This window comes from Mirounga leonina, unplaced genomic scaffold, assembly GCF_011800145.1.
Source record: "Mirounga leonina isolate KUSES-001 unplaced genomic scaffold, KU_Mleo_1.0 Mir_92, whole genome shotgun sequence".
In the NCBI taxonomy this organism is placed as follows: domain Eukaryota; kingdom Metazoa; phylum Chordata; class Mammalia; order Carnivora; family Phocidae; genus Mirounga; species Mirounga leonina.
Window position 1 is genome coordinate 9117975 of NW_023270852.1, and position 23785 is coordinate 9141759.

Consider the following 23785-nt stretch of genomic DNA (forward strand, 5'->3'; position numbering starts at 1 on the left):
TCCTTCCTTCTTTGGTTTGCATTTATACTATTTGCATGTGATGTATTTTTTAAAGATTTATTTATTCATTTGAGAGGGAGAAAGAGAGCACGAGCAGGGGGAGGGGCAGAGGAAGAGAGAGTCCCAGGCAGACTCCCTGCTGAGCATAGAGCCCATGGGGCTCAACCTCACAACCCTGAGATCACGACCTGAGCCGAAACCAAGAGTTGGATGCTTAACCCACTGCGCCACCCAGGTGCCCCTGCATGTGATGTATTTTTATAGATTTATTTTGTCCAAGGGCAAAAGTTGTCACAAGGAAGTTAAAGGCTTCTGGTTTGACATTTGCTTTTGGGGGCAGGTAATTTGTAAAAGTTGACAGAAAAATCTCATATTCCTATGTGGGCATAGATAGCATTGGTCAATCCACAAGCGTTTCTCACACCCAGACCATGGCCACGAACTCAGCCAAAGAAGGGAAAGGCTTGTGCATAATCAGAAGCCACCTCCCTGTGCCACGTTGTCTACCAAGTGTAGAATGAAGGAGATTTAGTGTTTGCCTTCTATAAATATAAAAAATAGTCAGAAAAGGTAGATAGACAGTATCTAAATGACAGTCTGGTAGCTGATTTCCTGAGTGTGGTATCAAATTATCTTTCCTCCCCTCCCCTCTCCTCTCCTTCTCTAACACGTAGCTATAACCACCCATTTACAATTGGAAAATAAGTGAAACAAAAATGTTTTCGCATATTCTGATGGGTTGTTTGCAAACATGTAGTATAACCTGGTAAACAAGGACGACTTGATATTCAGTCCTCTTGTAGACAGTGGTAACCTATATACTAAGAAGCAAGTAATATTTGCAGGTGAAACCTTAGATACCAACCACTTGGCTAGCCAATATACTCTGAGGGAAGCAACATATTGATGTGGGTGTGTAATGGGACATGTAATATTGCTCGATCAAGACTATGCTTCCGTGGTTGACTCCCCACATTTTGCAAAGATCTTTGCAAGAAACCACATTCAGAAACATCATATGGACATGGTTGAATGACTCCAGTCTTTGTTAATAAATAACTTCCTTCTAAATTGGCTTCTTACTGGTCTCACCGGCTTTCTATTCGGTTTTCTTTAGTCTCTCTAAAATTTCCAGGAAAAACTCTGAGTCTCAAAATGCCTCTGAACAAGAATACGCTGTTTTTACTACTTGGAATTCTCTGTTTGGAACGAGATAAATCTGCAACTCTCTCTCTCCCCAAAGGTAAGTTCCAAATGAACTCTATAACTACCTTCATCTGCAGGAGTAAACTTTGCTGGCAATGGGCATCATTACTCCATTCAATGTTCCTTTGGGAAAACAGAAGCAGATATATTTTGGAGATCTGTTTTTCATGTAATTATCTTGGGCTTGTCTCCTGTAATCAGCGTATGAAACTGCATAAAATGTTCATGGAATACAACTTGGACAAATGGCATTGATCTGGAGAAAACGGATTATTCACTTATTTGGATACATTACAAAATCCCACCCTTTTTCGTGGAGCAAATTCTGGAAATCAACATATATCTGAAAGCATTTGCAATCTATTGGAAAATTATCTTACTGGGAAATATGAAGTATGTTCACTGTGGTGTATTAGGAATGGTCTTTTTCCCCTCAAGGAACATAAAGTGAGAACAGTTCTCGGCAGGCTTCTCCACAGTCAGAGTCATGCCAGCCCCAAGAATCATCCTGTTTTCTGTCTTTGCTTCAATGAGTTCAGGAAGTAGTAAGTTTTGTGACTAATTTATTTGTGATTCATTCAACTGAAACGGTTAGAAAATAAGCTTTTGATTCAATGTCATGCCTGCATTGGGTTCAGAATCAAAAGGCTCAGTGTTACATCCATCCTTTGCTGTTAATTAGCTGTGCGTTTCTTTGATTCTTCATTTTCTCATCTGTAATGCAGGGGCAATAGTGCTTGATTCATAGGCATAGAATGAAGATTAAGTGAGAAGTTATTTGTAAGAGCTTTGTGTATTTTAACATATTAATCCAAATAGTTATGCTCTCAAGGATATGCTGTCCAGAAAAAGCATTTGTTTATCCATCCAACTTTTCTAAGTGTCTACTGTAGGCTAGGAATTGTGTGAAACCTTGGAAATGCAGAGATGAATAAACATAGGGTTTTTTTTTTCCTTGTGTAGTATATAGTCCAAATAGAGGCAGATAAACTACTCATTATCACAATACTGCATGGCACAATCAATAAAAGTGGGGAGGAAAGAGTACTATACAGTACAGGAGAGACATTTAACACAGTTTGAGGAAATCAAGGAAGACTTCTCAGTTGAGGTGATGCCTGAGCTGAGGAATAAGGATGAGAGGGTCCAGCTAGATAAAGAAGTGGGTGATCATGAGGCAGAGCTTTCTAGGCCCTCCTTGAAAACAGGTAGAAAAGAATGATCTGCCGAAGGGACAGAATGTGTGCCATCCTTGAATTACCAGGCAGTCCTAAACATCTTTTTTTTTTTTTTTAAAGATTTTATTTACTTATTTGTTTGACAGAGAGAGACACAGCAAGAGAGGGAACACAAGCAGGGGGAGTGGGAGAGGGAGAAGTAGGCTTCCCGCGGAGCGGGGAGCCCTATGTGGGGCTTGATCCTAGGACCCTGGGATCATGACCTGAGCTGAAGGCAGATGCTTAACAACTGAACCACCCAGGCACCCCGGTCCTAAACATCTTTAATCTAGCTCATCTGCTAGTTTAGGAGTCAAAAAAACCATGGAAGTTAAATAAGTAAATGCAACTTTTTCAGGGATAGCGTCCTTTCCACAAAAAAGAAAGAGCTCTTTTTGCCATTACCTGGCAACCCTTCTAGCCTAAAACCACTCTGTTGTGTGAATCATGACATGGTCTTCTCTCTACTCCACTGTTCTTTTTAATTTTTTTTAAAGATTTTATTTATTTATTTGAGAAAGAGAGAATGAGAGACAGAGAGCACTAGAGGGAAGAGTGTCAGAGGGAGAAGCAGACCCCCCGCTGAGCAGGGAGCCCGACGTGGGTCTCGATCCCAGGACTCCGGGGATCATGACCTGACACGAAGGCAGTCGCCCAACCAACTGAGCCACCCAGGCACCCTCTACTCCACTGTTCTTGAACAAACTGCCACTTTCTAATTCCATAGGGAATGAAGTCCAATATCTGACAGTGTGCCAGGTATCATGGACCATGGTCTCAGACTCAATCTCCTGGGTGGAGCAGAGGAGATGTACACACAATTACAATCTAATGCAGAGTATGGCATCACCTGCTTCACCAATTAACTGAGCAGCTTCTATGCATCATGAACTGCTCTTGATATTTTGAATTTAGATATTTCTAAGATTAAGTTCCTATCTTTGAGACACCCACAGTCTAGTTGGGTTTAAAGACAAAGAAATAACCATAATGGCATGTGATCAATGCCATTGAGGAAATCATAGACGTAGAGTGCTGTGAGGAGCCTTTAAGGGGCCAAATTGCTCAGAATCAAGGGGGCTACATTCCTGCTGACCCAGTGGAGATCTACCTCTGAGGTCCTTAATCTTCGTATCAGAAAAGTAGATCTCTTCAGGATATGCCTATTCTATGTGACAAAAGCTGAACAATCCCATGTACTGCAAATCACAGCAAATCCCACAATTAACATAAAGTCATATTGTAATCTTTCTACATGCTCCATGTCCTACAGTTTTTTCTTGCTCAGAAAAGTTTCCTGTACTCCTCAGTTCTAGGAGCTATCTAATCACTAGATTTTTGTCTTCTCTCTTTCCCAGCTCCCACTTGTGGGCGGAGTTTGGTGAAGGCACAAACTTGGAATTACCTTAACATTTTCAGTCGCATTGTTGGGGGAAACCAAGTGGAGAAGGGTTCCTACCCCTGGCAGGTGAGTCTCAGGAAACATTCTCTGGTGGGTAGACTATGAGCTTTCTCAGGAATGGATGTCCCAGAAACACATGTTACTCATTAGTACACTCCTTTCTGCCTAACTCATCATCAGAGAGATCTCATGAGTGTGTGCCAGGATCCAAGTCCCTCATGATGTCCATCCATTGAGTTCCAGAAAATGTGTGCTCAGAATAATTACATGCACTATTGGCTTGCCCCCCAAATTGGAAATGCTACCCCAAACTTTCAGCCCCTAAGACAAAAATCCCACTTCAATAAGCTAAAAAACTCTTGAATTTATAGTTAAAACAATTTTCTGATTCAACAAATATAATTATCTCATTATAATTAAAGATGATCAGGAAAGTCAAAGGTGTCATATCCATAGGTCTACTTTCTGTTTGGAGGTTTATACTATACCACAGGATCTCCTAGGGAATAATCAAGAATACTGCCTCCTTAGAAGCTACTTTCCTAAGAATTTTCTCTCAATCTAACCTCCATCAAATGCCCTTGTGCATCTGTCTCTAGCCTATGGTGTTCACATTTATTGTCTTTGAAATTCTCCCAACTTTCTTTACCCTGAGAACCATGTTGTTTTCTTGCCTCTTAACTTTGTGAGTAATAGATCCTTACTTTTACTTTGTTTAAGTCAGTCACATTAATTTTTGGTCAGTGGATATTTAGTAACGGTTGGTTGATTGAGTTTATGTTTAGTAGGTTGACTGAATGGCTGAGTCATTGCCATTTGATTAACTGATGAATTAATTACTTGGTTGAAGAGTTAATTGATCAGATGCTTATTTGATCAACTGGTTGACTAATCAATTTAGAAGTTCACATTCAAGTCAGAGTCAGTGATGTTATTTATTTTTTAATTTTTTTATTTTTTTTTAAAGATTTTATTCATTTATTTGAGAGAGAATGAGATAGAGAGAGCATGAGAGGGGGAGGGTCAGCGGGAGAAGCAGACTCCCTGCCGAGCAGGGAGCCCGATGCGGGACTCGATCCTGGGACTCCAGGATCATGACCTGAGCCGAAGGCAGTCGCTTAACCAACTGAGCCACCCAGGCGCCCGATGTTATTTATTTTTACTTATTCTTTTTCCCTGTATTAAAATTTTTTCAGTTGTTCATTGAACAATTTTTGGTCAAAAAGTGACAACTCTAATAAATGTCTTCTTTTCTCATTCCGACAATGGAATTAAGAGCATTTACTTGTACTCTGAAAGCATTTTAGAGTTAAATATCATGAACAGGATAAACCATAGATAGAAAGTCATTGCTAGAGGCAGATCAAAAAATAGGCTTGAAGCAGTGACAGAGGTGAAATAGTTAAGGGCATGAGAAAATTGTAGGTACTGACTATTTCTTCTAAGAGGCTTGGAGGAATTGGAGCATGTGTGGAAAATTTCCTTAGCCTTCACCTGTTTTTCTCCCAAACCTGTTTATCCGGACTCTGCTGTATCTTACACTTCTCTTTCTTTCTCTTCATTCACAAAATTGTTCATATTGCTAGAGTAACAGTCTGGGCCAACACTGTTATGAAAATAAATAAACAAATACCAACAATTTTTACTACCAGCTCTACTAAACCCTTATAGCCAACCATCTCAAATGAACTACCTCTCCTACAGACCAAGGTTGGGAATGTTCTGGTTCCAACACTGCTCTTCTTTCTGAGCTGTCATGGGATGGGTTTTACTCCTCCACAGCCCACAATTTCTAATATTTGTAAGATATCTGGGTCTATTTTTCAGAATATGTTCGGTCTCCAGATTTGGGGGGTGGGTGGCCCCAGGGCCTTAACGTGCTCCCATTTAGGCTCTTTGTAATTCAGGTATCCCTGAAACGAAGGCAGAAGCACATCTGTGGCGGGACCATCGTCTCTGCACAGTGGGTGATCACGGCTGCCCACTGTATTGCAAACAGGTAAGGAAGGCCTAGCTCGTGGATAAACACCAGATTACCCTCCTCCTCCTTTGCGATCAGCAGCAACAACTCCATTAAAACATGGAAATGTGTGATGTATACTTTAGCACAGGAACATAACAAAAAAGCACAACACAAAGAGGGATCGCTGACATCGTCGAAGGACAGTCAACTTGGTAGAAAACATACTTTGTTTGCAGGAGTAGGATACTGTGTTTACTTAAATGTGACTGGACGTCATTAAAGAATAATATCCAAGTGAAAACAAACATCACGAAGATATATTTGTGAAAATTCTCTCTTAAATTTCTGTGAAAAAAAACTAAGCTGATTCATTATACATTTTCAAAAATTGATGAAAGAACTGAATTCTTCTCCTGAGGCCAGTATTGCACTGTATGTTAGCTAACTAGAATTTAAATAAAAATTTGAAGAAAAAAATTGATAAAAGAAAACAAAGGGAGGCCAGTAAAGAAGGCACCCATGTCTGCTTTCCTACTGGTGCAGCCTCTCTGAGCTTCAATCTAACAACTTCCATTCTTTATCCACTTTCCTGTGTACTCTAAACGTTCTCTTGTTATTAGTGCTCTTGGTAGTTAGTCACTAGGGGGCGATCAAGATCATTTCCCATATTTGCCCTCTTTCCCTTCAAGTCTGCAAACATTCACTGAATATTTACTTGGTGCTAGACACTTTGGTGGGTACCAAAGATACAAAGATAAGTAAGATGTAATTCTTGCCCCCCGCAGAGAGTTAATAGTCTAAAGAAGAGTCAACTGATAATTTCACTGCAGTGTGGCAAGTGACTAGGGTAAAGGGATGCTGTGTATTAGGTTAGGTACTCAATATAGCCAAGAGTCAGGGAAATATACCAAGAGAAAATCATGCCCTTTCCAATTCTGTATAAAGTCATCACTTTGGGGAATGAAGGGTCCCCAAAGATGGTAAGCCCAAAGTTGTTAATCTACCCCAGTGCATCCCACCAAGCTCCTTTCAAGATAACCTGGCTACAGGATAAAGGGAAATAGAATGGTCTTTCCTATCTCACACCAGGTCTCTAAATTACAAACATAAAGGAAGTAGGGGGAGATCCCCACCTCCCATTGTTTTAATCAGTCCCAAGCCTTGAGTGTGCATGCTCTCTGAGATATCAGAGTTATGATGCTATTATGTCTTTCATAATATACATAAAGCATTAGCTCTCTGATACTAAAGCAGCATACTTAGGGGGGATCACAAATCATTCTCAAAGAATCACTGATACTGAGGCCAGGCCAACCACCTAGGGTAGCTGAATAAAATCCACTATGGCTTCAGATCCCTCAGTTACAATATATATGCATTTTTAGACATTTTATGAATAACACTGCAAAGTATTCAATTTATCACATTATTGGTTCCATTTAAGGCCACTCTTGACTAGTCCCCCACTTAAATTGGGAACCTTTGTATTTTTACTAGTAATGATGGAATCATTCTCACTTTCTCTGTTTGGCATCCTCACACCCACATTATCCATCCAGGTAATTTTATTTATTTATTTGAGAGAGAGAGAGAATGAGAGAGAGCACATGAGAGGGGGGAGGGTCAGAGGGAGAAGCAGACTCCCCGCCGAGCAGGGAGCCCGATGCGGGACTCGATCCCGGGACTCCAGGATCATGACCTGAGCCGAAGGCAGTCGCTTAACCGACTGAGCCACCCAGGCGCCCTCCATCCAGGTAATTTTAAAGAGGCCAGATTGTCAATCATTACAAGTGTCCTCAGAGGCTAAATGAAATTTGCTCAGTTTACTGCTTCCTCTTCATAGAAATACTGCAACAACTCTGAATGTTACTGCTGGAGAACATGACTTGAGCCATACAGAGCCAGGGGAGCAAACCCTCACCGTGGAAACCATCATCATACATCCCTATTTCTCCATCAAGAAGCCAATGGACTATGATATTGCTCTTTTGAAGATGGCTGGTGCCTTCCATTTTGGTAAACATTTGAGGCTCACTGTGAATTGTCTAGCCCATGTTCCCTATAACTTCTGCTCCATAACACATTCCCTACAATGTATGTTATAGAGCATATGTCCAACAGTGCTGGGTCATGCACTTCAAGATAGGGATCTGGGGTGGAGGGCCCCCTCTGTGAAACCCTTTTTGTTTGTGGCTTCAGATACAGGATTATGTGGAGTCAGGAGAGAGCCTTTCTTTGTCTGATAAGTGACCCCTGGAGGTGTGAGGCACAGATATGTCACATGATCTTTGGGGAACTACCTAGGTGCCAATTGGCAAGTGGCTTAGGATGTCCTCCCTTCCATGGGTGAGATAAGCCCTGCCCTGCTCTTTTCTTCAGGCCGGTTTGTGGGGCCCATGTGTCTTCCAGAGCCAAAGGAACGATTTGAGGCTGGATTTATTTGTACAACTGCAGGCTGGGGCCGCTCGGCTGAACGTAAGAACTATGCCACTTCTCTTAATCAGATGTCAGAACTTTCTGGTGGGTAATCAGAAAATACAGTTTTTAATCTATGTTTTAAAAAACAATTGTGTAAACATTTTACAAGAGAATATCCATTGTACTGAGAAATTCAGGTCTTTCCAAAAGATACAAACCTGAATGGGGCATCTTCAACTAGGGAAAGGCGAGGGTGCGTTGCTGGGACTCTCCCCTCTGTGTTTTCTAGATGGCGTTCTCTCACAAGTTTTGCAGGAAGTGGACCTGCCCATTTTGACCCAGGAGGAATGTATGGCAGCTCTGTTAACCCTAAAGAAACCTGTCAGTGGGCAGACGTTTCTCTGCACAGGCTTCCCAGATGGAGGGGGAGATGCATGTCAGGTAGGTGGGGAGTGGCTGGGTTGAAATGTCTCAGGCAGGGCTTCCCTCAGTTTTGTCATCAGGGGAGGAGCTGAAAGAAGGCTGTAGGTAAGACTGGACTCTGGAAAGAAGGGTCAGGAGTGACAAGGGAGGTCAAGTCAAAATAAAGGGACAGTTTATACAAGCTGTTTTTACCAGGGAGTGTGGATTCAGAGGAGGTCTCCTACTTTTTCCAAAAGACCAAATAACGGGGATAATGCCAACAGTGAGCTTAGGGTTCTCTACCCCTGAAGACCGGCTGGCTTTTTCCCTTTTAGAGGTTTCCAATTTGTGGGTAATGGGAACTTCCCTTTCCTTCCATTCCTCTTGCTGAGCAAGACCTGAGATCAGTTTTACAATTGGGCAAGACTTCTCTGAGGCTGTAGGATGAGACAGGAGTAGGAAGAAAGTCTGATGTTTGATGAAACAAACATCCCCCTAGGATGGGGAAGAAAGAGGTGGAATTGGTAAGGCTCCAGTGATATTTGAAGATTTAATGTGAATTGTGCTTGGCTATTCTCCTGGGCCCCTGAGTCCAACTTATTAGAAGTGAAGAAATGTCATTGATCCTCATCTAGCATCTTTGTGGGGGAAAAGAGTGAGCACAGACCTAGCAATGATGGTAAGAGAGGCTTTTTCCTCCCACAGGGAGATTCAGGAGGTTCCCTCATGTGCCGGAATAAGAAGGGGGCTTGGACTCTGGCTGGTGTGACTTCTTGGGGTTCGGGCTGTGGCCGAGGCTGGAGAAACAACATGCAGAAAGATGACCAAGGATCCCCTGGGATCTTCACAGATCTTAGAAAAGTGCTTCCCTGGATCCACAAACACATCCAAATTGGTAATAATGCCAGCACATGAGGTCAAGAAGGTAGGCCCAGCGAGGGTGTCGGCAGTCTAGGCAAGTCCAGACAGGCTCTATTTCTGTTTTTAGTGTAGCACATAAGAATTGTGACATTTACAAGATTTAAAATGAGTAAAATATGGTGTGCAGTGCAGCAAATATTCAAAGAATCATGAATCCATCCATCCTAGACTTCGTCAAATTTGCCTTTAGTTGAAACTATCAGTTAGTGATGTATTTTCATCACTTACTTCTCAACTGTGCTGGCAAGATTTAGCGAACTATAGTGGTTCTGAACCAGTGGAAATTTTGCCTCCCAGAGGACAATGTCTGGAGACATTTTGGTTGTCACCATGAGGGGAGGGGTGCCACTGGCATCTAGGGGGTAGGAGCTATGGCTGTTGCTAAGCATCCTACAATGCACAGGACGGCACCCAAAGAACGATCCGGCCCAAAATGTGAGTAATGCTGTGGTTGAGAAGGCCTGGCACAGATCTGGGTACCATGAGTCTGAGAAGGTCAGCGTCTGTACACACCCTTCTCACTGACCAGGAGTTCATTGAAACTTCATTTCTGCCTCCAAAGCCAACTTCATTGTTTTCTAACGAGTAGCTTCCAGCTTCAATAGGGCTTCTCTTCTGTCCCAAAGAGGTTAATTCGAATTCATTCAGTAAGAACTTGGGTTTGTTTTCAAGTGTAGGGTCCTGTAGCAGGCATCCAAGCCCTCCAGTTGTAGCCACACCAGCAACTCTCTTGTAGTTGTGGGTCACTTATTTCCATCTCCAGCCTCCCTTCTCGTGAAAAGTGAGAGAAGAAGACCAGATAACCTCTTGCTCTGTATAACCTCCAAGCTCATCATGGCCTGTTTCTTAATTCGCCCACTTAATAAAGAGAGTGAAATTTCATTAAAACACCAAGGCGACTTTCCTGCTTTGTCAATTTACCCCTTCTGTTCTTTCCGCAGATTAAATTTTCATTAGTTGCATATTGACTTAAAAATGCCTGCACTTTGGAGCCAGGGAAGTGCTAACTTCTTGCAATGTTGTTCAAGAGACCACACACAGCCCTTGAACAGCATCTTTCTTTTTCTTTCCTAGGGAAGCTGAGAAAGAGCTCCAGAGGTGGGTATTGCTCACAGCCTGCTCCACGAGGAGCAGGAAGTAATATCTAGCATTTCTGAATATAGGTTCCCTTTATAATCAAAAGTCTTTGCAAGAGCTCTCTCTGCTCACTGGGTATAAAGCTACCCATACTTGGGGCATCCACAGCCATTCCTTGCCAGTCAGGGCAGGCCATTGCCAAGAAGGAGCCCTGGATTCCCTCCGATTTCACTTCTTGAGAACTCCAGCTCAACTCAGCAAACATTTGCCAAATCCTAGCTTTGGATCAGAGACTCGGGGGCAGGAGAGTGAGGCAGTGCAGATGTGGTCAATAAGCTACACACCTTACCCTGAAAGTGTCCTTGGGTGTACAAGGGACTCTCCTCCGGGGTTACATGGCAAGTCTGCAGTGAAGCCACTCTGTAATGTTGGGAAAGCTCCTTCCTACCTCTGGACCTCAGTTTCCTCATCCATAAAGAAAAGAGTCTGGGCCAGATGGTCTCTAAGGCAGCTTTAGCTCAAATTCTTCAGTGGTTCTGTGAGTCTGTGGAACCATCTACAAAGAACTATGGGGAAAAAAGTACCCTGAGAACTAGAGGAGTGAGTGGCTGGGGAAAAAAGCCAGATGAGGCTTTGCAGCCCAGACACCTTTTAAGCTGAATCACAGAAAAACACAAAGAACAAGTAGAATGTTGTCAGGTGGAAACGGGATACAGGTAAAGAAAAATATTGCAGCTCAAGGAATCATCTTTGTCCAAAGACGACACTGAAGGACGGAGAACTGAAAATATAGGGGGTAAAAGAGACCAGTGCGTCAGTCAGAGCAGCTGAAGTGGGGGTGTGTGTAATGGGGTTTGATGAGGGAGATTAGAAAATAAATTGAAACCAAGTAGTGGAACCTTTGGATGCCTGTCAAAAAAGTTTGGATTAACTGAGTAATAGGAAGTTGATGAATTAGGTAACTAGATTAGAGCAATATTCTGGTGGTACGAGAACAGCATGTAGGGGATAGGTTGGAGGGGACTTCTGAGATTACACATTAGTTCCAGAGACCTAGGACAAGGGCTGGAGAATGAAAGCATGGGAATAGAAACAGGAGGAATTGGGACCCGGTAGTCACTTTGATGAAGGGTGGTGAGGGGCAGGGAGGAAGCAAGGATGGTACCAAAGTTTCGAGCATGGGAGATGAAGCAAAGGGCACATAAAAGTAATCTAATCAGGGGGCGCCTGGGTGGTGCAGTTGGTTGAGCGTTTGACTCTTGGTTTCAGCTCACGTGGTGATCTCAGAGTTGCAGGATCGAGCCTCATGTCAGGCTCCATGCTAGGCATGGAGTCTGCTTGAGTTTCTCTCTCCCTCTCCCTCTCCCTCTGCCCCTCCCCCTGCTCACACACCCTGTCTAAAATCAATCAATCAATCAATCAATCAATCAATCTTTCTTAACAAAAGGTAACCTAATCAGAAGCGGAAGCAGTTTTGCAGACCATTTGTAGCATGTTAAGGGGATATCTAGGAAATGGTTGCAAAACCAGGTCTGCAGCTCAGGAGTGTAGAATAATAGTTGAAACTCAGGGTATGAATGAGACCCGTCAGAGGGCTCGTGTAGAGAGAGGTGAAAGCTAAGGATAGAACCTGGGAAATACATGTAGGTATAGAATCGAGTTATGATGCCAGAGAAAGAATAGTGAAGGAGAAGAAATCATCGAATCTCGAGGTTAAGCAGGATCTAAAAAAGAACAGAAAGAATAAGGCATGGCAGAAGCCACGGCAGGGAAAGCTTTCCCAAGAGAGGAAGCATGCATAATGAAGAACCAGGGGGTTCCGGTGTCTGCACAGGTTCCAGAAGGCTAGCCCCCACTGTCACCCTGCTTCTCATGGCTCTCTCTCCCAGCCCCATGCAGCGAGCAGGATCGTGTGCTCCGCGAGTCTGAGGGCGAGTTGCACTTCCCAGAAGGCCCCTACCTGTATTACGAGAGCCAACAGTGAGTAGCCCCCTGCCCCTCCTCCCCCAACCGCCACCTCCAGTCTGACTGCCCAGTAACTGGACCGTGACAGCCACTTTCTGTCTAGAAATGACACCCTCTTAATGGATCTGCCTGCAGACGGTGTGTCTGGACCCTGTTGGTCCCAGAGAAAATGCATGTACTGCTCGGTGTTTCCCACTTGGATGCAGAGTCTTGTCACCACAGTTCCCTCTCCATCTATTCCGTAGAAGACAGACTTATCGGTGAGCGGATTTTCACGTTGTCAAATGGACACTTGTGCTGGGAGGGCTTCATGGGGCCGGGATGCCGTACGTCTGGCACTGAGGCATCTCTAAACACCACGCTGCCCATCTCTAAGTTTGAGACTCGGGATTGACAGTGGAAAGGAACTGAATCTGAGCCATTTCGTTTGCTGCATCTGCTTGCCATGGAACCAGACTTCCTGGATTCGTGTGCCAGGCCTGGAGCCCCGCAGGAGTAAAATACAGACACATCACAGGGAGAATGTTGCTTTCCTAGGCATGCAAACGACCTGTATTGCATCATCCAGCTAAGAAGGAAAGTACCAATGGATAATCATGAGTAGAGGCAAAGGTTCCTTATGCAAGAAACTGAGATGAAGGAGCATTTCTGTGGTTCCTAACAGGAGGTGATTTTTGCTGCCCAGGACATAACGTGGCAACGTCTCAGAGCATTTCTGGTTGTCATGATTAGAAGGAGTATTACTGGCATCTGGCGAGCAGAGGCCAGGATGCTGTAAAACATCCCATAATGCACAAGACAGTCTGAACACCAAGCATGTTCCAGTTCAAAGATGTCAGTGGTACCAAGGTTGAGAAACCCCGGCTTAGACAATCCCGTCCTATCAGGACAAGTCCAGTTCTCCTTAAGTCTCTCAATGGGTGCTGTTTTCTAGACTCTGAACCAAGACTCTTGCTTCTTGTGTTGCAGGGAAGTTCTGTGGGAAGAGCCTCGCTTCATCTGTTCTTGTCGGCTCCAACTCTGTACGGCTGAATTTCATCTCTGACGCCACAGATTATGCAGCGGGGTTTAACCTCACCTATAAAGCTCTAAAACCAAACTACCTTCCTGGTAAAACCACTTGCTTTTATCCCACACTATCCAGGCTACCTTGAGAAGTTGGAGGCCCCGTAGGAATTAGGAGGGGGGAGCACAAGGCCGGGGAGAGGCCCGTGTAGGGGCTCCTTCCACAGTCCTGCTAACTCGTGTTTATCACACATTAGCTGGGAGGGTGAATGAGTCCTGGAAAGTCAGCACACAGGCATCTTCCTTCGTGTTGGCTCTGCCTGAAGAGTCAGCTGCTGCATCATTTATGGGAGACAGGAGGGAGCGCGAAGAGGATTCCTCTTTGCTTGAGTGATGCCATTGTTGGGACGTTTCCCCTTGTGTTTCAGATTCAGGTTGCAGTTCCTTTACTGTCCTTTTTAAGGAAGGCCTCATACAGAGTCTTCACTATCCTGAAGACTATAATGACATGGCCAACTGTAACTGGGTTTTTCAAGCCCCCAAACACTACTTAATTAAGGTACTGACTCTGCTTACCCTTCACTTTGCTCTGGTATCTCCACAGAAATCATGAGGGCAGAAGTTCGTTGTGTGTGTGTGTGTGTGTGTGTGTTTAAATCAGATTTATTCACTGCTGCATCCCTGGTCCCTGGCATACAAGGCTCTTGATAAACAGGCGTTGAATAAACAGACCAGCCTACTTTCCCTGTAACTACCCACATCCACCACTAGATGGCAATCGTGTGCTTTACTTTCTGTTGGAGGGCTGCCCTCATCTGTACCCGGTGACAGGTTTAATCAGTTTCTAGTCCCTTCTAGAAACAAGCATTTCTTCCTTATTCATTAAACCGCTAATAAAACGTAAGTAATGGCTAACAAAAGTCAATGCCAAGAAGGCCCCAAACATCAAGCTTTCCACGCAGAGGGAACAGAACAAGCCCAGAGAAGCCAGTATAGACCAGGTTGAGGGTCATAGGTGTATGGGGAGGGGTCGTAGAAGGGGAGGCTGAGACCAAAGTACAGAGGGTTTTCAATGTCAGGATGCAGAGTTTACTCAGCATTTGGTTAGTAGCGTATGCGGCCACGTGTTTGTTCACTAAGCACCAACGGGCCTTCTGCAGAGAGAGGCCACCAGGTGGTTGAAGGTAAGACTGCAGTCAGAATGAGGTCGGACGTAGGCAACGATTCAGAAGTCTTTCTCTTAAAATGGTAATTGAAAGCGAGAGAGTATATGAAGGAGAGAAAAGGTAGGAAATAAAGGGGGAGGAGTAAGGATGGACAAGACCTCCAGGTTCTTGTACCTTTAAGAGGCAAACAGAAGCCTGAGACTCAGGAGCAGGTGTGGAGTTAAGACGGTCCAGAGAATGGAGTCTTTCTTTTAAAACACAAAACAAGCAAACACACAAAGAGGTGTGGCCCACAGTTTGGATTTCCCACAGAAAGTGAGTTTAAGGAGGAGGACTGAGTATTTGCTACCCGGGCCTCAGCTCATCCCTCAGCAAAAGGGTAAAATACGTGTATTGACCGTTGAGCAATGGAGAGCAGGTGGGAGACGAAGCACCTGGAAGAGCCAGTCTGACGTTCGGAGCAGGAACAAGATCTCACAGGTTTTACCAATGAGTGGGAGAAGACACAGAGCAAAGAGGTGTAGATCTCCTCTTTCTCAAAGCTTCTGGAACCCAAACAGTCAAAATAGAAAATTTCAGGAGGAAGCAGAATTAAGGGAAGCTTTGTGATGAGTGATGGAGGATAAAAGTTGAAGTATGAGTGAATTTCTGGAAGGAGAAAGAAGACAAAATTTAGCTGAAAATCTGAATGTGCCAGAGCTGATGGGATTCAAGACCACCCTTTCGATCTGTGTGTACTGAGTGCCATGCATGAGTGGCATGATGTTGTCCCCCCCTGCAGTGACAGCATCATAGTGCAGGACCCCTCCAAGAGGAACTGGGAAATTAGGATTACAAGGCATAACCATGTGCATAGTTCCTCGGAGAGAAAAGGGTCTATTTCCGGAAAGCATCGCAGTAAGGGTTTAGAAATGTTTGAATGAATCCTGTTTCTGACCCTCTCCTTCTCCCCGTGCCTACATTCACCACTAGTGATCATTTACCTCCATGTTGTCCCCTCCACGCAGCCCTCTGTGTCTCTCTCCGAGTGGTCAGTCTCCATTGAATCCCCATCATTTGTCTGTTTAAAATCTGAATTCCTACCTCATCAGCCCTATCTCCCACTGCTCCTCTCTTCAAAGTCAATTGAAGGCCCCAGGTGCTAGCAAATTGCTCGGCTTGTTCTTTGCTGTTTGTTTGCTCTTCGTGGGAGGGCGCCAGGGAGCTCAAACATTTGCACTTCTCCCCACCCTTGTGCGGCCTGGGCCCTTATTTGGTAGCTGAGATGTGTCTGGGGTGGGGCAGTCTGTGGTAGAGTCTCTTTTCCTAAGTAATTTAACCCACTCATGAATGTCCCGTTCACATCCCAAAGCAAGTTGAGCAATCCAAATTTCTCTGCTTACTCAAAATCAGGTCATTCGTTCATATGATTTGCTCTGTATATAACACGGAGTCTTGTCAGCTTTCCTTTCAGAGTCTGGAAGTAGAGGAAAGTGGGGACTGCACTTCTGACCACGTGTCTGTGTACAGAGACGTGGAAAGGCAGGAGGAAATAGGTGTGTGCCCCCCGCCCCCCGGAGCCTCGGCTCCCCTGGTTTGCATTTGGATCCAGTCCCTTTGGGCGAATCCTTCTCGGGAATAAAAAGGATCCGGCTCCAGCTTCCTTCATTGCCCTGCGCCCCCTCCCTCTGTCCCTAGGTGCTCACGACCACCCCCCCTTCTCCCAGGTCAGGGGCAGGAAGAGCGGGAGCGAGGACCAGAGAGCCATCTAGGGGTCAGAAGGGGCAAGTGCCATTGAAATAAGCCCTGTGGCTCGAACCAGTTCCCTCAGGGGCATTCCCAGTGGGAGTGTGTGGGAGATAAACAGAACTGAAGCATTGCTGGAGGTCAATACCTATTAAAAAGAAGCAAACTGCCCTTCTATTTTGAAAACGAATTGGGACACCCAACAAAAAAGTTTATTTCTCAACAGTTGCCTAAAGGACAACTTTTTTTCTCTCTCTCCAATGTCACGTCTATTTGCTGGGCCCTCGACCGCGTCTTGCCTGGGCTGGGCTTTACCCAGCTCGGTTGTGTGGCTTTGTTACCCCCGCCCCCGTGCTGAGCTCTTCTGGTGTAATGCTCATCAGCTTCCAGTCGGATGACAATGTGACCTTCAGAGGCTTTCAGGCTACAGTCTCTTTCATCCCCGAAACAGGTAAGAAGACAGAGGCATCAGCTTCTTGGGTCCCAGCTCCAATCCTCCTAATGTGGTAGGAAAGGGCAGCCTCTGTGGCCCAACGTGGATACAGTGGGTTCTCAGTAGTTGCAGCAGCTCGGTTCTATAAAGTCACCGTGAACATCAAATCAGTGACTACTGACCCAAGGCTTCTAGGGAAAGTATGGAGTTAGGTTCCTGGGAGTCTCTGGTTTTATGCGTGTTTCTGTTTAAAGTCACCTTCTCCAATATATCTTGTTCATTCATTCACACTGAACTCACAGCCAGCAGCCCTATAGCTCGAGCCTGAACAAGCTTATCTATCACGCGTATTTTCTCCCCAAGGCATATCACAGCCTCCTTGCCCTTACGAACACCAGATGGCACCTCAGTCCTATGTTACATTTAGGGCCATTTCAAACTGCAAAATCACCAACAAAAAGCACAGGGATGCAAAAAACCCCATGGCACTCAACAGACCATGGAAAGGACGCTTGTTAATAGTATGAGAGCTAAAACAAGAAGGCAGAGCGTTGCCTCGTTCGACCTCACCTAGGAACATGCGCATCGGGTGACTCAAAATTTTCACTGCTCTGCATTTGTCATTGAATGATCATGAAAACACCATTCGTTCTGAGTTAGAAATAAATGTTAGGGAGTAGGTGAATTTGCAAACGTGGAATCCATGCAGAATGAGGACTGACACTATGTCTGAATCATGGCCTATCCTTATTAGATGTGTGATCTGAGAGTCATCTGAGACTCCTTTTCTTCACTTTACCATGGGAGAATACATGCCTTTCAAGAATATAGTGAGGATCCATCAGATCAGGTGCACTTGGCCACGAGCAAGTGTGTGACACAGAACAGAGGCCTGGAAATGTGAAATGTCTTCACCAACCCCCAGTACCTAGGCACATGGACAACACAACTCCCCTCCATCCTCACGTCCCTGAGCATTCTGCCCAAATCCTACAAAGCCAGGTGTTGGCTCCTCAAGTTGTTCATACCTGTTAGACAAGCAGCTGCTTATGGCAAACCTGGGTTATAGTTAAAATACTCCACTTTTCAATTAAAATACCCATAGTCCAGCTGACTGAGATGCCCCAGAATTCTCACAATAATAATTTTCTGGTAAGTCCCAAACACTGGCCCTGTGTGTGTGATCTGAGCAATTGTGTATGCTTGCACTCAGATTTAAACATCTCCAGATCAGAGGACGAGTCGATGTTTTTGGAGACATGGAATGTACTACCTGAAGACCACAATGCTTCTGGTAAGCTTTTATGGGGAATGCGACTGAGAGATACCCACAGAGCATATCAGCCAGCGTTCAACCAAAGAATCCCAAAAAGATATGTTGGAGTGCTAACCTCCAGTACCCCAGAATGTGACCTTATTTGGAGCAAAAGTCTTTACTGAGGTAATCAAGTCAAAATGGAGTCCTTAGTGTGGACCTTAACCCAATATGACTGGTGTCCTTATAAAAAGGGAAACTTGGATGTGGAGAGAGAACGTAAATGAACATGAAGGTGGAGACTGGGTGATGCACCATCTACAAGCCAAGGAACCCCAGTGATCACCAGCAAACCTGCAGAAGCTGGGGAGAGGCACCATCACCACCCTCAGAAGGAACCAACTCTACTAACACCTTGATCTCAGACCTATAGCCTCCAGAACCATGATACAATAAATTTCTGGTCTTTTAAGCCATCCGGTTTGTGTTTTTTTTGTTACAGCAGGCCTAGCAAGCAAATACACCAGGAACTGGCTAACGTGGCTGTGGGGGGTGACCAAGCAATTAAATCCATCGGGCAGGCAGTCAGAAAGGGAAGATCACAGGACACTGGAACCCCCAGGCACGGGCTGAAGGTACTGTGCCCCAGGCAGAATTTCTTCTCTTTTTGGGGGAAGTTTCAGCTCTGTTCTTAAGGCCTTTCCAACTAATTAAGTCAGGCCCACCCAGATTATCCAGGATGATCTCCTTTAGCTGAAGTTAATGGATTAGGGACTTTTATTACATCTGCTAAATCCCTTTACAGCAACACCTTGATTGGTTTTGATGGAATAACCGGAGGCTGTGGCTTAGCCAAGTTGACACATCCAGAAAGCCAGCACGCAGAGCTGTGTGGGGCAGACTAGCTCATTGTCCATTTTGCTCAAAGCAACACTGAAATATTTCCAGTCCTGAGAAGCAAGACTCCCATCTAAATTGATTCATTTAGTGGAAATGGCTAACTAGTATGCCATATTGGGGTCTGACCCACGAGATCTGTCCCCTAAGAAAAGTGAGTGAGTATCCCACTCCGTGTTAATGCCAGTGAGCATCGAGAAGCACTGGGCCTTCTCTTTTCCTTGTTTATTCAGTGACATCCACTGACATCCTTGTTTATTCAGTGACATCCACTGACATCCGCGTGCAACATCTTGGTCCATGTGGAAAACATGGTGAGCGGAGCGAGCAGAGGAGGGGGCCCAAAAACTTGTATGGTTTGCCATTTTGAAAGTTTGCCAAGAGAAAATTTGAGTGCCTTATTTTTAATTTTTTTTTTTTTTTTTTTTTTTTTAGTTTTATAAAGTGTCTGATACATGGAACATAGAATAGAGTGTGGAGAGAGAATATTCCTTTTAATGAGAAGGAATAAAAGCAATCTGAGTCTTTTTGTTCTGGATTCTTGGACCTCGTGATGCACGGACGCCTTAGGTAGAACATCTTTGTGAAGGGCGGCTGCAGGGGCTCCTTCTCTTGACCACCCTGGGGGTGCACTCAGCAGAGCCATTTTTCCCAGCCTAAACCAAGTACAGATTTTTCTAAGGAGTCTCATTACAATGCTCAGCAAGATTTATTCGGCATTCTATCCCCAGCACCTACTGCAGTGCTCAGAACACGGCAGATGCCAAATAAATATTTGGTGAAAAAAATGAAATAATCCACAAAGAGCCCCTGAAGACCTCAATAAGAGAGACTTTCCTGATTTTCTGTCACTGAACTCACACATTAGGGCCCTTTTCCTTTATACATAAAAACTTAGGAAGAACAAGAAAAAGAGTTCACATGTGCCCTGTTTTAAATACACCCCTAACCTGGATTACTTAAATCATTCAGTAAGCAACTTTGTCCTTCAATTTTTTCTTTTGAAATGTTGCAAATCTACAGAATAGGTGAAAGAATAATACAATGAACTCCTGTTTCCCTCACTTATATTCATTCATTGTCGACATCCTGTCACATTGGCTTGTTTCTCATCTGATGCCTTCTTTGTACAAATCTCCATACCAGAGCCCAGGGCACGGGGGAGGAGGTGCAAAGAGGAACAAGATACAGCACCTTTGTTCAAGTAATTTATATCCTAATAATGAAAATTATGTGTACAAATTAGGTGACAAAGAGCAGATACTGAATGATTTCCATTTACATAATACTAAAATCCCTCAAGATTACTATATGGTAGTAGATGTCAGGATAGCAGTTACCCTTTGGGGAGTAGTGTCTGGAAGGGCTCCTGGTGGGATTCTGCTAAACTGTTTCCTGACCTGGGTTCTGGTGATACTTTTTGAAAATTCAAAGTACTTTATTACTTGAGTATTTTTCTGTGCATGCGTTGTATGTCAATAAAATTCACAACAAAAGAAAAAAGTGTACAGAAAAACTTAATACAAAAAATACTGAAATAACTTCTGGATGAGACAGAAAACTGGCGTTTGATTTGGGCCCATAAGAATAATGTCACCATTATTCTACACCCTGTGGGGGACCCTTCGATGGTTTTAATTGGGGAGTGACATGATCAAAGAACACTTTTTAGTGGTTAATTTGGGAGTGTGAAGAGGATAGGGAAAGATTACTTGTTGGGGGAGTAGTCCTGGTGAGCAATATTGAAGACTTAAGCTCAAAGGTAGAAGATGGATGTGAGATATATTGCGGATTTGGAATCTAAAGTGTTTGGAGACCAGAGAGTTGGAGCAAAAAACAGGGGGGAGTCGAGATGAGCTCAATATTTTACTCTTGGGTGATATACCCCCTTCTGGTAACATATGTATTTTTTTCCTCTCTCTAGACTACAATAAGCATTTCTCATCACTCCCAGGTGTCTATTAAAGTGCCCGGCACAAGAGAGATACTCAGAGCTTACAATCTGGGCTTGATGGTGAGGAGAATCCATGGGTAATAAGGATGGGTTTTCCTGGCCCCTTCCCTGGTAACATTTGCAGGGCTGCTTGCCCCGACCCTCCCAGGTTCCTTTCCAGCCGGACTGTAGGAGGCAAGGAGGCAGCTCAGCCTGCAGATCGCCACCAGGCATCTCTGCAAAGGAACTATCTTTGGGAAGACCTGGGTAGTCACTGCCACCTGATGCTTCGCCAGGATGTAAGTACACCTAAGACAGTGGAACAGGGTAGGTGCTGATGGTTTAAGCTGGTTGATCATTAATTCCTCAGCCACTACCTCTGATATCCATCAGGGTCTGCTGCCACGTCCCTGTTCACCACCATTATGGGGAATCCACTTGCCAGGCAGAACTTGAGTTCCTGAGTGTTCAGGAAAGTTCTGCCCCTTCATACTGTGCTTCTAGTTTATTTTAATTAAACGTGAGGCTGGCAATTAGAGACATTTTATCATGGCCCTCCCAAGGATTTTTTAATCAGAAAAAGTATTAAATTTTGTGAAATATTTTTTAGCATCTTTCAAAATGATTAAATGGTTTCTCCTTTGATTTATTAATATCTTAAAACCTTAATTAATAGATTTCCTAATATTCCTACATTTCTGAAATGAATCCCACTTGGGCATGGTACATTCATCTTCAATGTACTGCTGGGTTCTGTTTAATATTCCACTTAGATTTTTGTATCAACATCCATAATTGAAATTGACTGATAGCGGAGGCTCTTAAAATGTGGCCTTTATTTTATTTTTTAAAGATTTTATTTATTTGTCCTACAGAGAGAGACACAGAAAGAGAGGGAACACAAGCAGGAGGAGTGGGAGAGGGAGAAGCAGGCCTCCCGCCGAGCAGGGAGCCTGATGCGGGGCTCGATCCCAGGACCCTGGGATCATGACCTGAGCCGAAGACTAATGACTGAGCCACCCAAGTGCCCCCAAATGTGGCCTTTAGATGGCTGGGGATCTCCAAGATCCTTTTAGGGGGTCTGTGAGGTCAAACTATTTTCATAGTAATACTAAGACATCATTCTTCCTGTCTAATCTCATTCTCTCACAGTGTGTGTGGTGTTTTCCAGGGGCCACACACCATGTGACAGCTCAACAGATTGAATATAAAAAGCAGATAGGTGGCGTCTGGGTGACTCAGTTGGTTAAGCATCCAACTCTTGATTTCAGCTCAGGTCATGATCTCAGGGTCCTGAGATGGAGCCCCATGTGGGGCTCCCGGCTCAGCTGGGAGTCTGCTTCTCCCTCTCCCTCTGCCCCCTGCCGCTCGCCCCCTCCCCCTCTTCGCTCTCAAATAAATAAATAAATAAAATCTTTAAAAAAAAAGGCAGATAGGACATCTCGTCTGTCTTCTGTTTAGCCAGATATTAAAGTTTTAAAAATATGTGAAACACGGGCGCCTGGGTGGCTCAGGCGTTGGGCGTCTGCCTTCAGCTCAGGTCATGATCCCAGGGTCCTGGGATTGAGCCCCACATCGGGCTCCCTGCTCTGCGGGAAGCCTGCTTCTCCCTCTCCCACTCCCCCTGCTTGTGTTCCCTCTCTCACTGTCTCTATTTCTTTCATATAAATAAATAAAATCTTTTAAAAAATATGTGAAACAGTGCAAGTCTTATTTAGAGTTTCTGTTTTGGAAAATGTAGTTATTTGGGCGCCTGGGTGGCTCAGTTGGTTAAGCGACTGCCTTCGGCTCAGGTCATGATCCTGGAGTCCCAGGATGGAGTCCTGCATCGGGCTCCCTCCTCAGCAGGGAGTCTGCTTCTCCCTCTGACCCTCCCCCCTCTCACACTCTATCTCATTCTCTCTCTCAAATAAATAAATGAAATCTTAAAAAAAAAAAAGAAAATGTAGTTATTTGAATAAACATGTTATTTATGCTAATGCCTAATGTTTTATGATGATTATCTTAAATTAGCAAATACATAATTTTTAAAGTTTCTGCTTTAATTTCTAATAGTTAACTGTTGATAAATACAACTCACATAAACAAAAGTTCTTTAAGATTCTCAGTGATTTTTTTCAAAGTGTAAAGGTGTCCTGTGACCAATAAGTTTAAGAACTCTGACCTATAGCTTTCTTTTTATTGTCTGCCTTTGTCAGACTTTGATATCAGTGTTCTTCATGAAAAGAACTGGGGAACTTTCCTTCTTGCTCTATGCTTTGCACACGATTTAGAACATAAGAATGATTATAATGATGTCATGCAATTACATATACTAAGCATCTATTCCTTGAAGGCTTAAAGGTAACTTTCTCAATTTCCTTCATTCTTACTGGCTTTTAGGTTTAAAATTTTCTCTTTCAGTCAATTTTGATAATTTATAATCTTCTACTAATAGCTATAACATTCGGTTATAGATTTTCCTACTACTTGCTTTGAGTTGTACAGAACATTTCCTTAATAATTAATACCTTCTGTGTTTGCATGATTTTCTAGTTTCCTAATTTTGTATATTGCTTCAATCTTTTTTTAAAAAAAGATTTTATTTATTTGAGAGAAAGAGAGAGAGAGAGGGAGAGCCCAAGGCAGAGGGGAGGGGGAGAGAAGCAGAGGAGGAGGGAGAGGGACAAGCAGATGCCACGCTGAGCAGAGCCCGACGCGGGGCTTCATCCCAGAACCATGAGATCATGACCTGAGCGGAAATCAAGAGTCGGCCGCTTAACCAACAGAGCCACCCAGGCGCCCCTTGCTTAAATTGTTT

General features: G+C 44.0%; 1 protein-coding gene across 1 annotated transcript; it reads left to right on the top strand.

Annotated features, from left to right (window-relative positions):
• Positions 1-1155: 1155 nt before the first annotated feature.
• Positions 1156-18971, top strand: OVCH2 (ovochymase 2). Its single transcript, XM_034995109.1, has 16 exons — positions 1156-1243; positions 3782-3891; positions 5733-5824; positions 7632-7804; positions 8168-8263; positions 8496-8647; positions 9314-9503; positions 10604-10627; positions 12496-12586; positions 12707-12831; positions 13541-13681; positions 14005-14135; positions 16184-16277; positions 16787-16918; positions 18114-18194; positions 18961-18971. Exons 1-16 carry the CDS (start codon positions 1156-1158, stop codon positions 18969-18971), a joined length of 1731 nt encoding a protein of 576 aa, XP_034851000.1.
• Positions 18972-23785: the final 4814 nt, after the last annotated feature.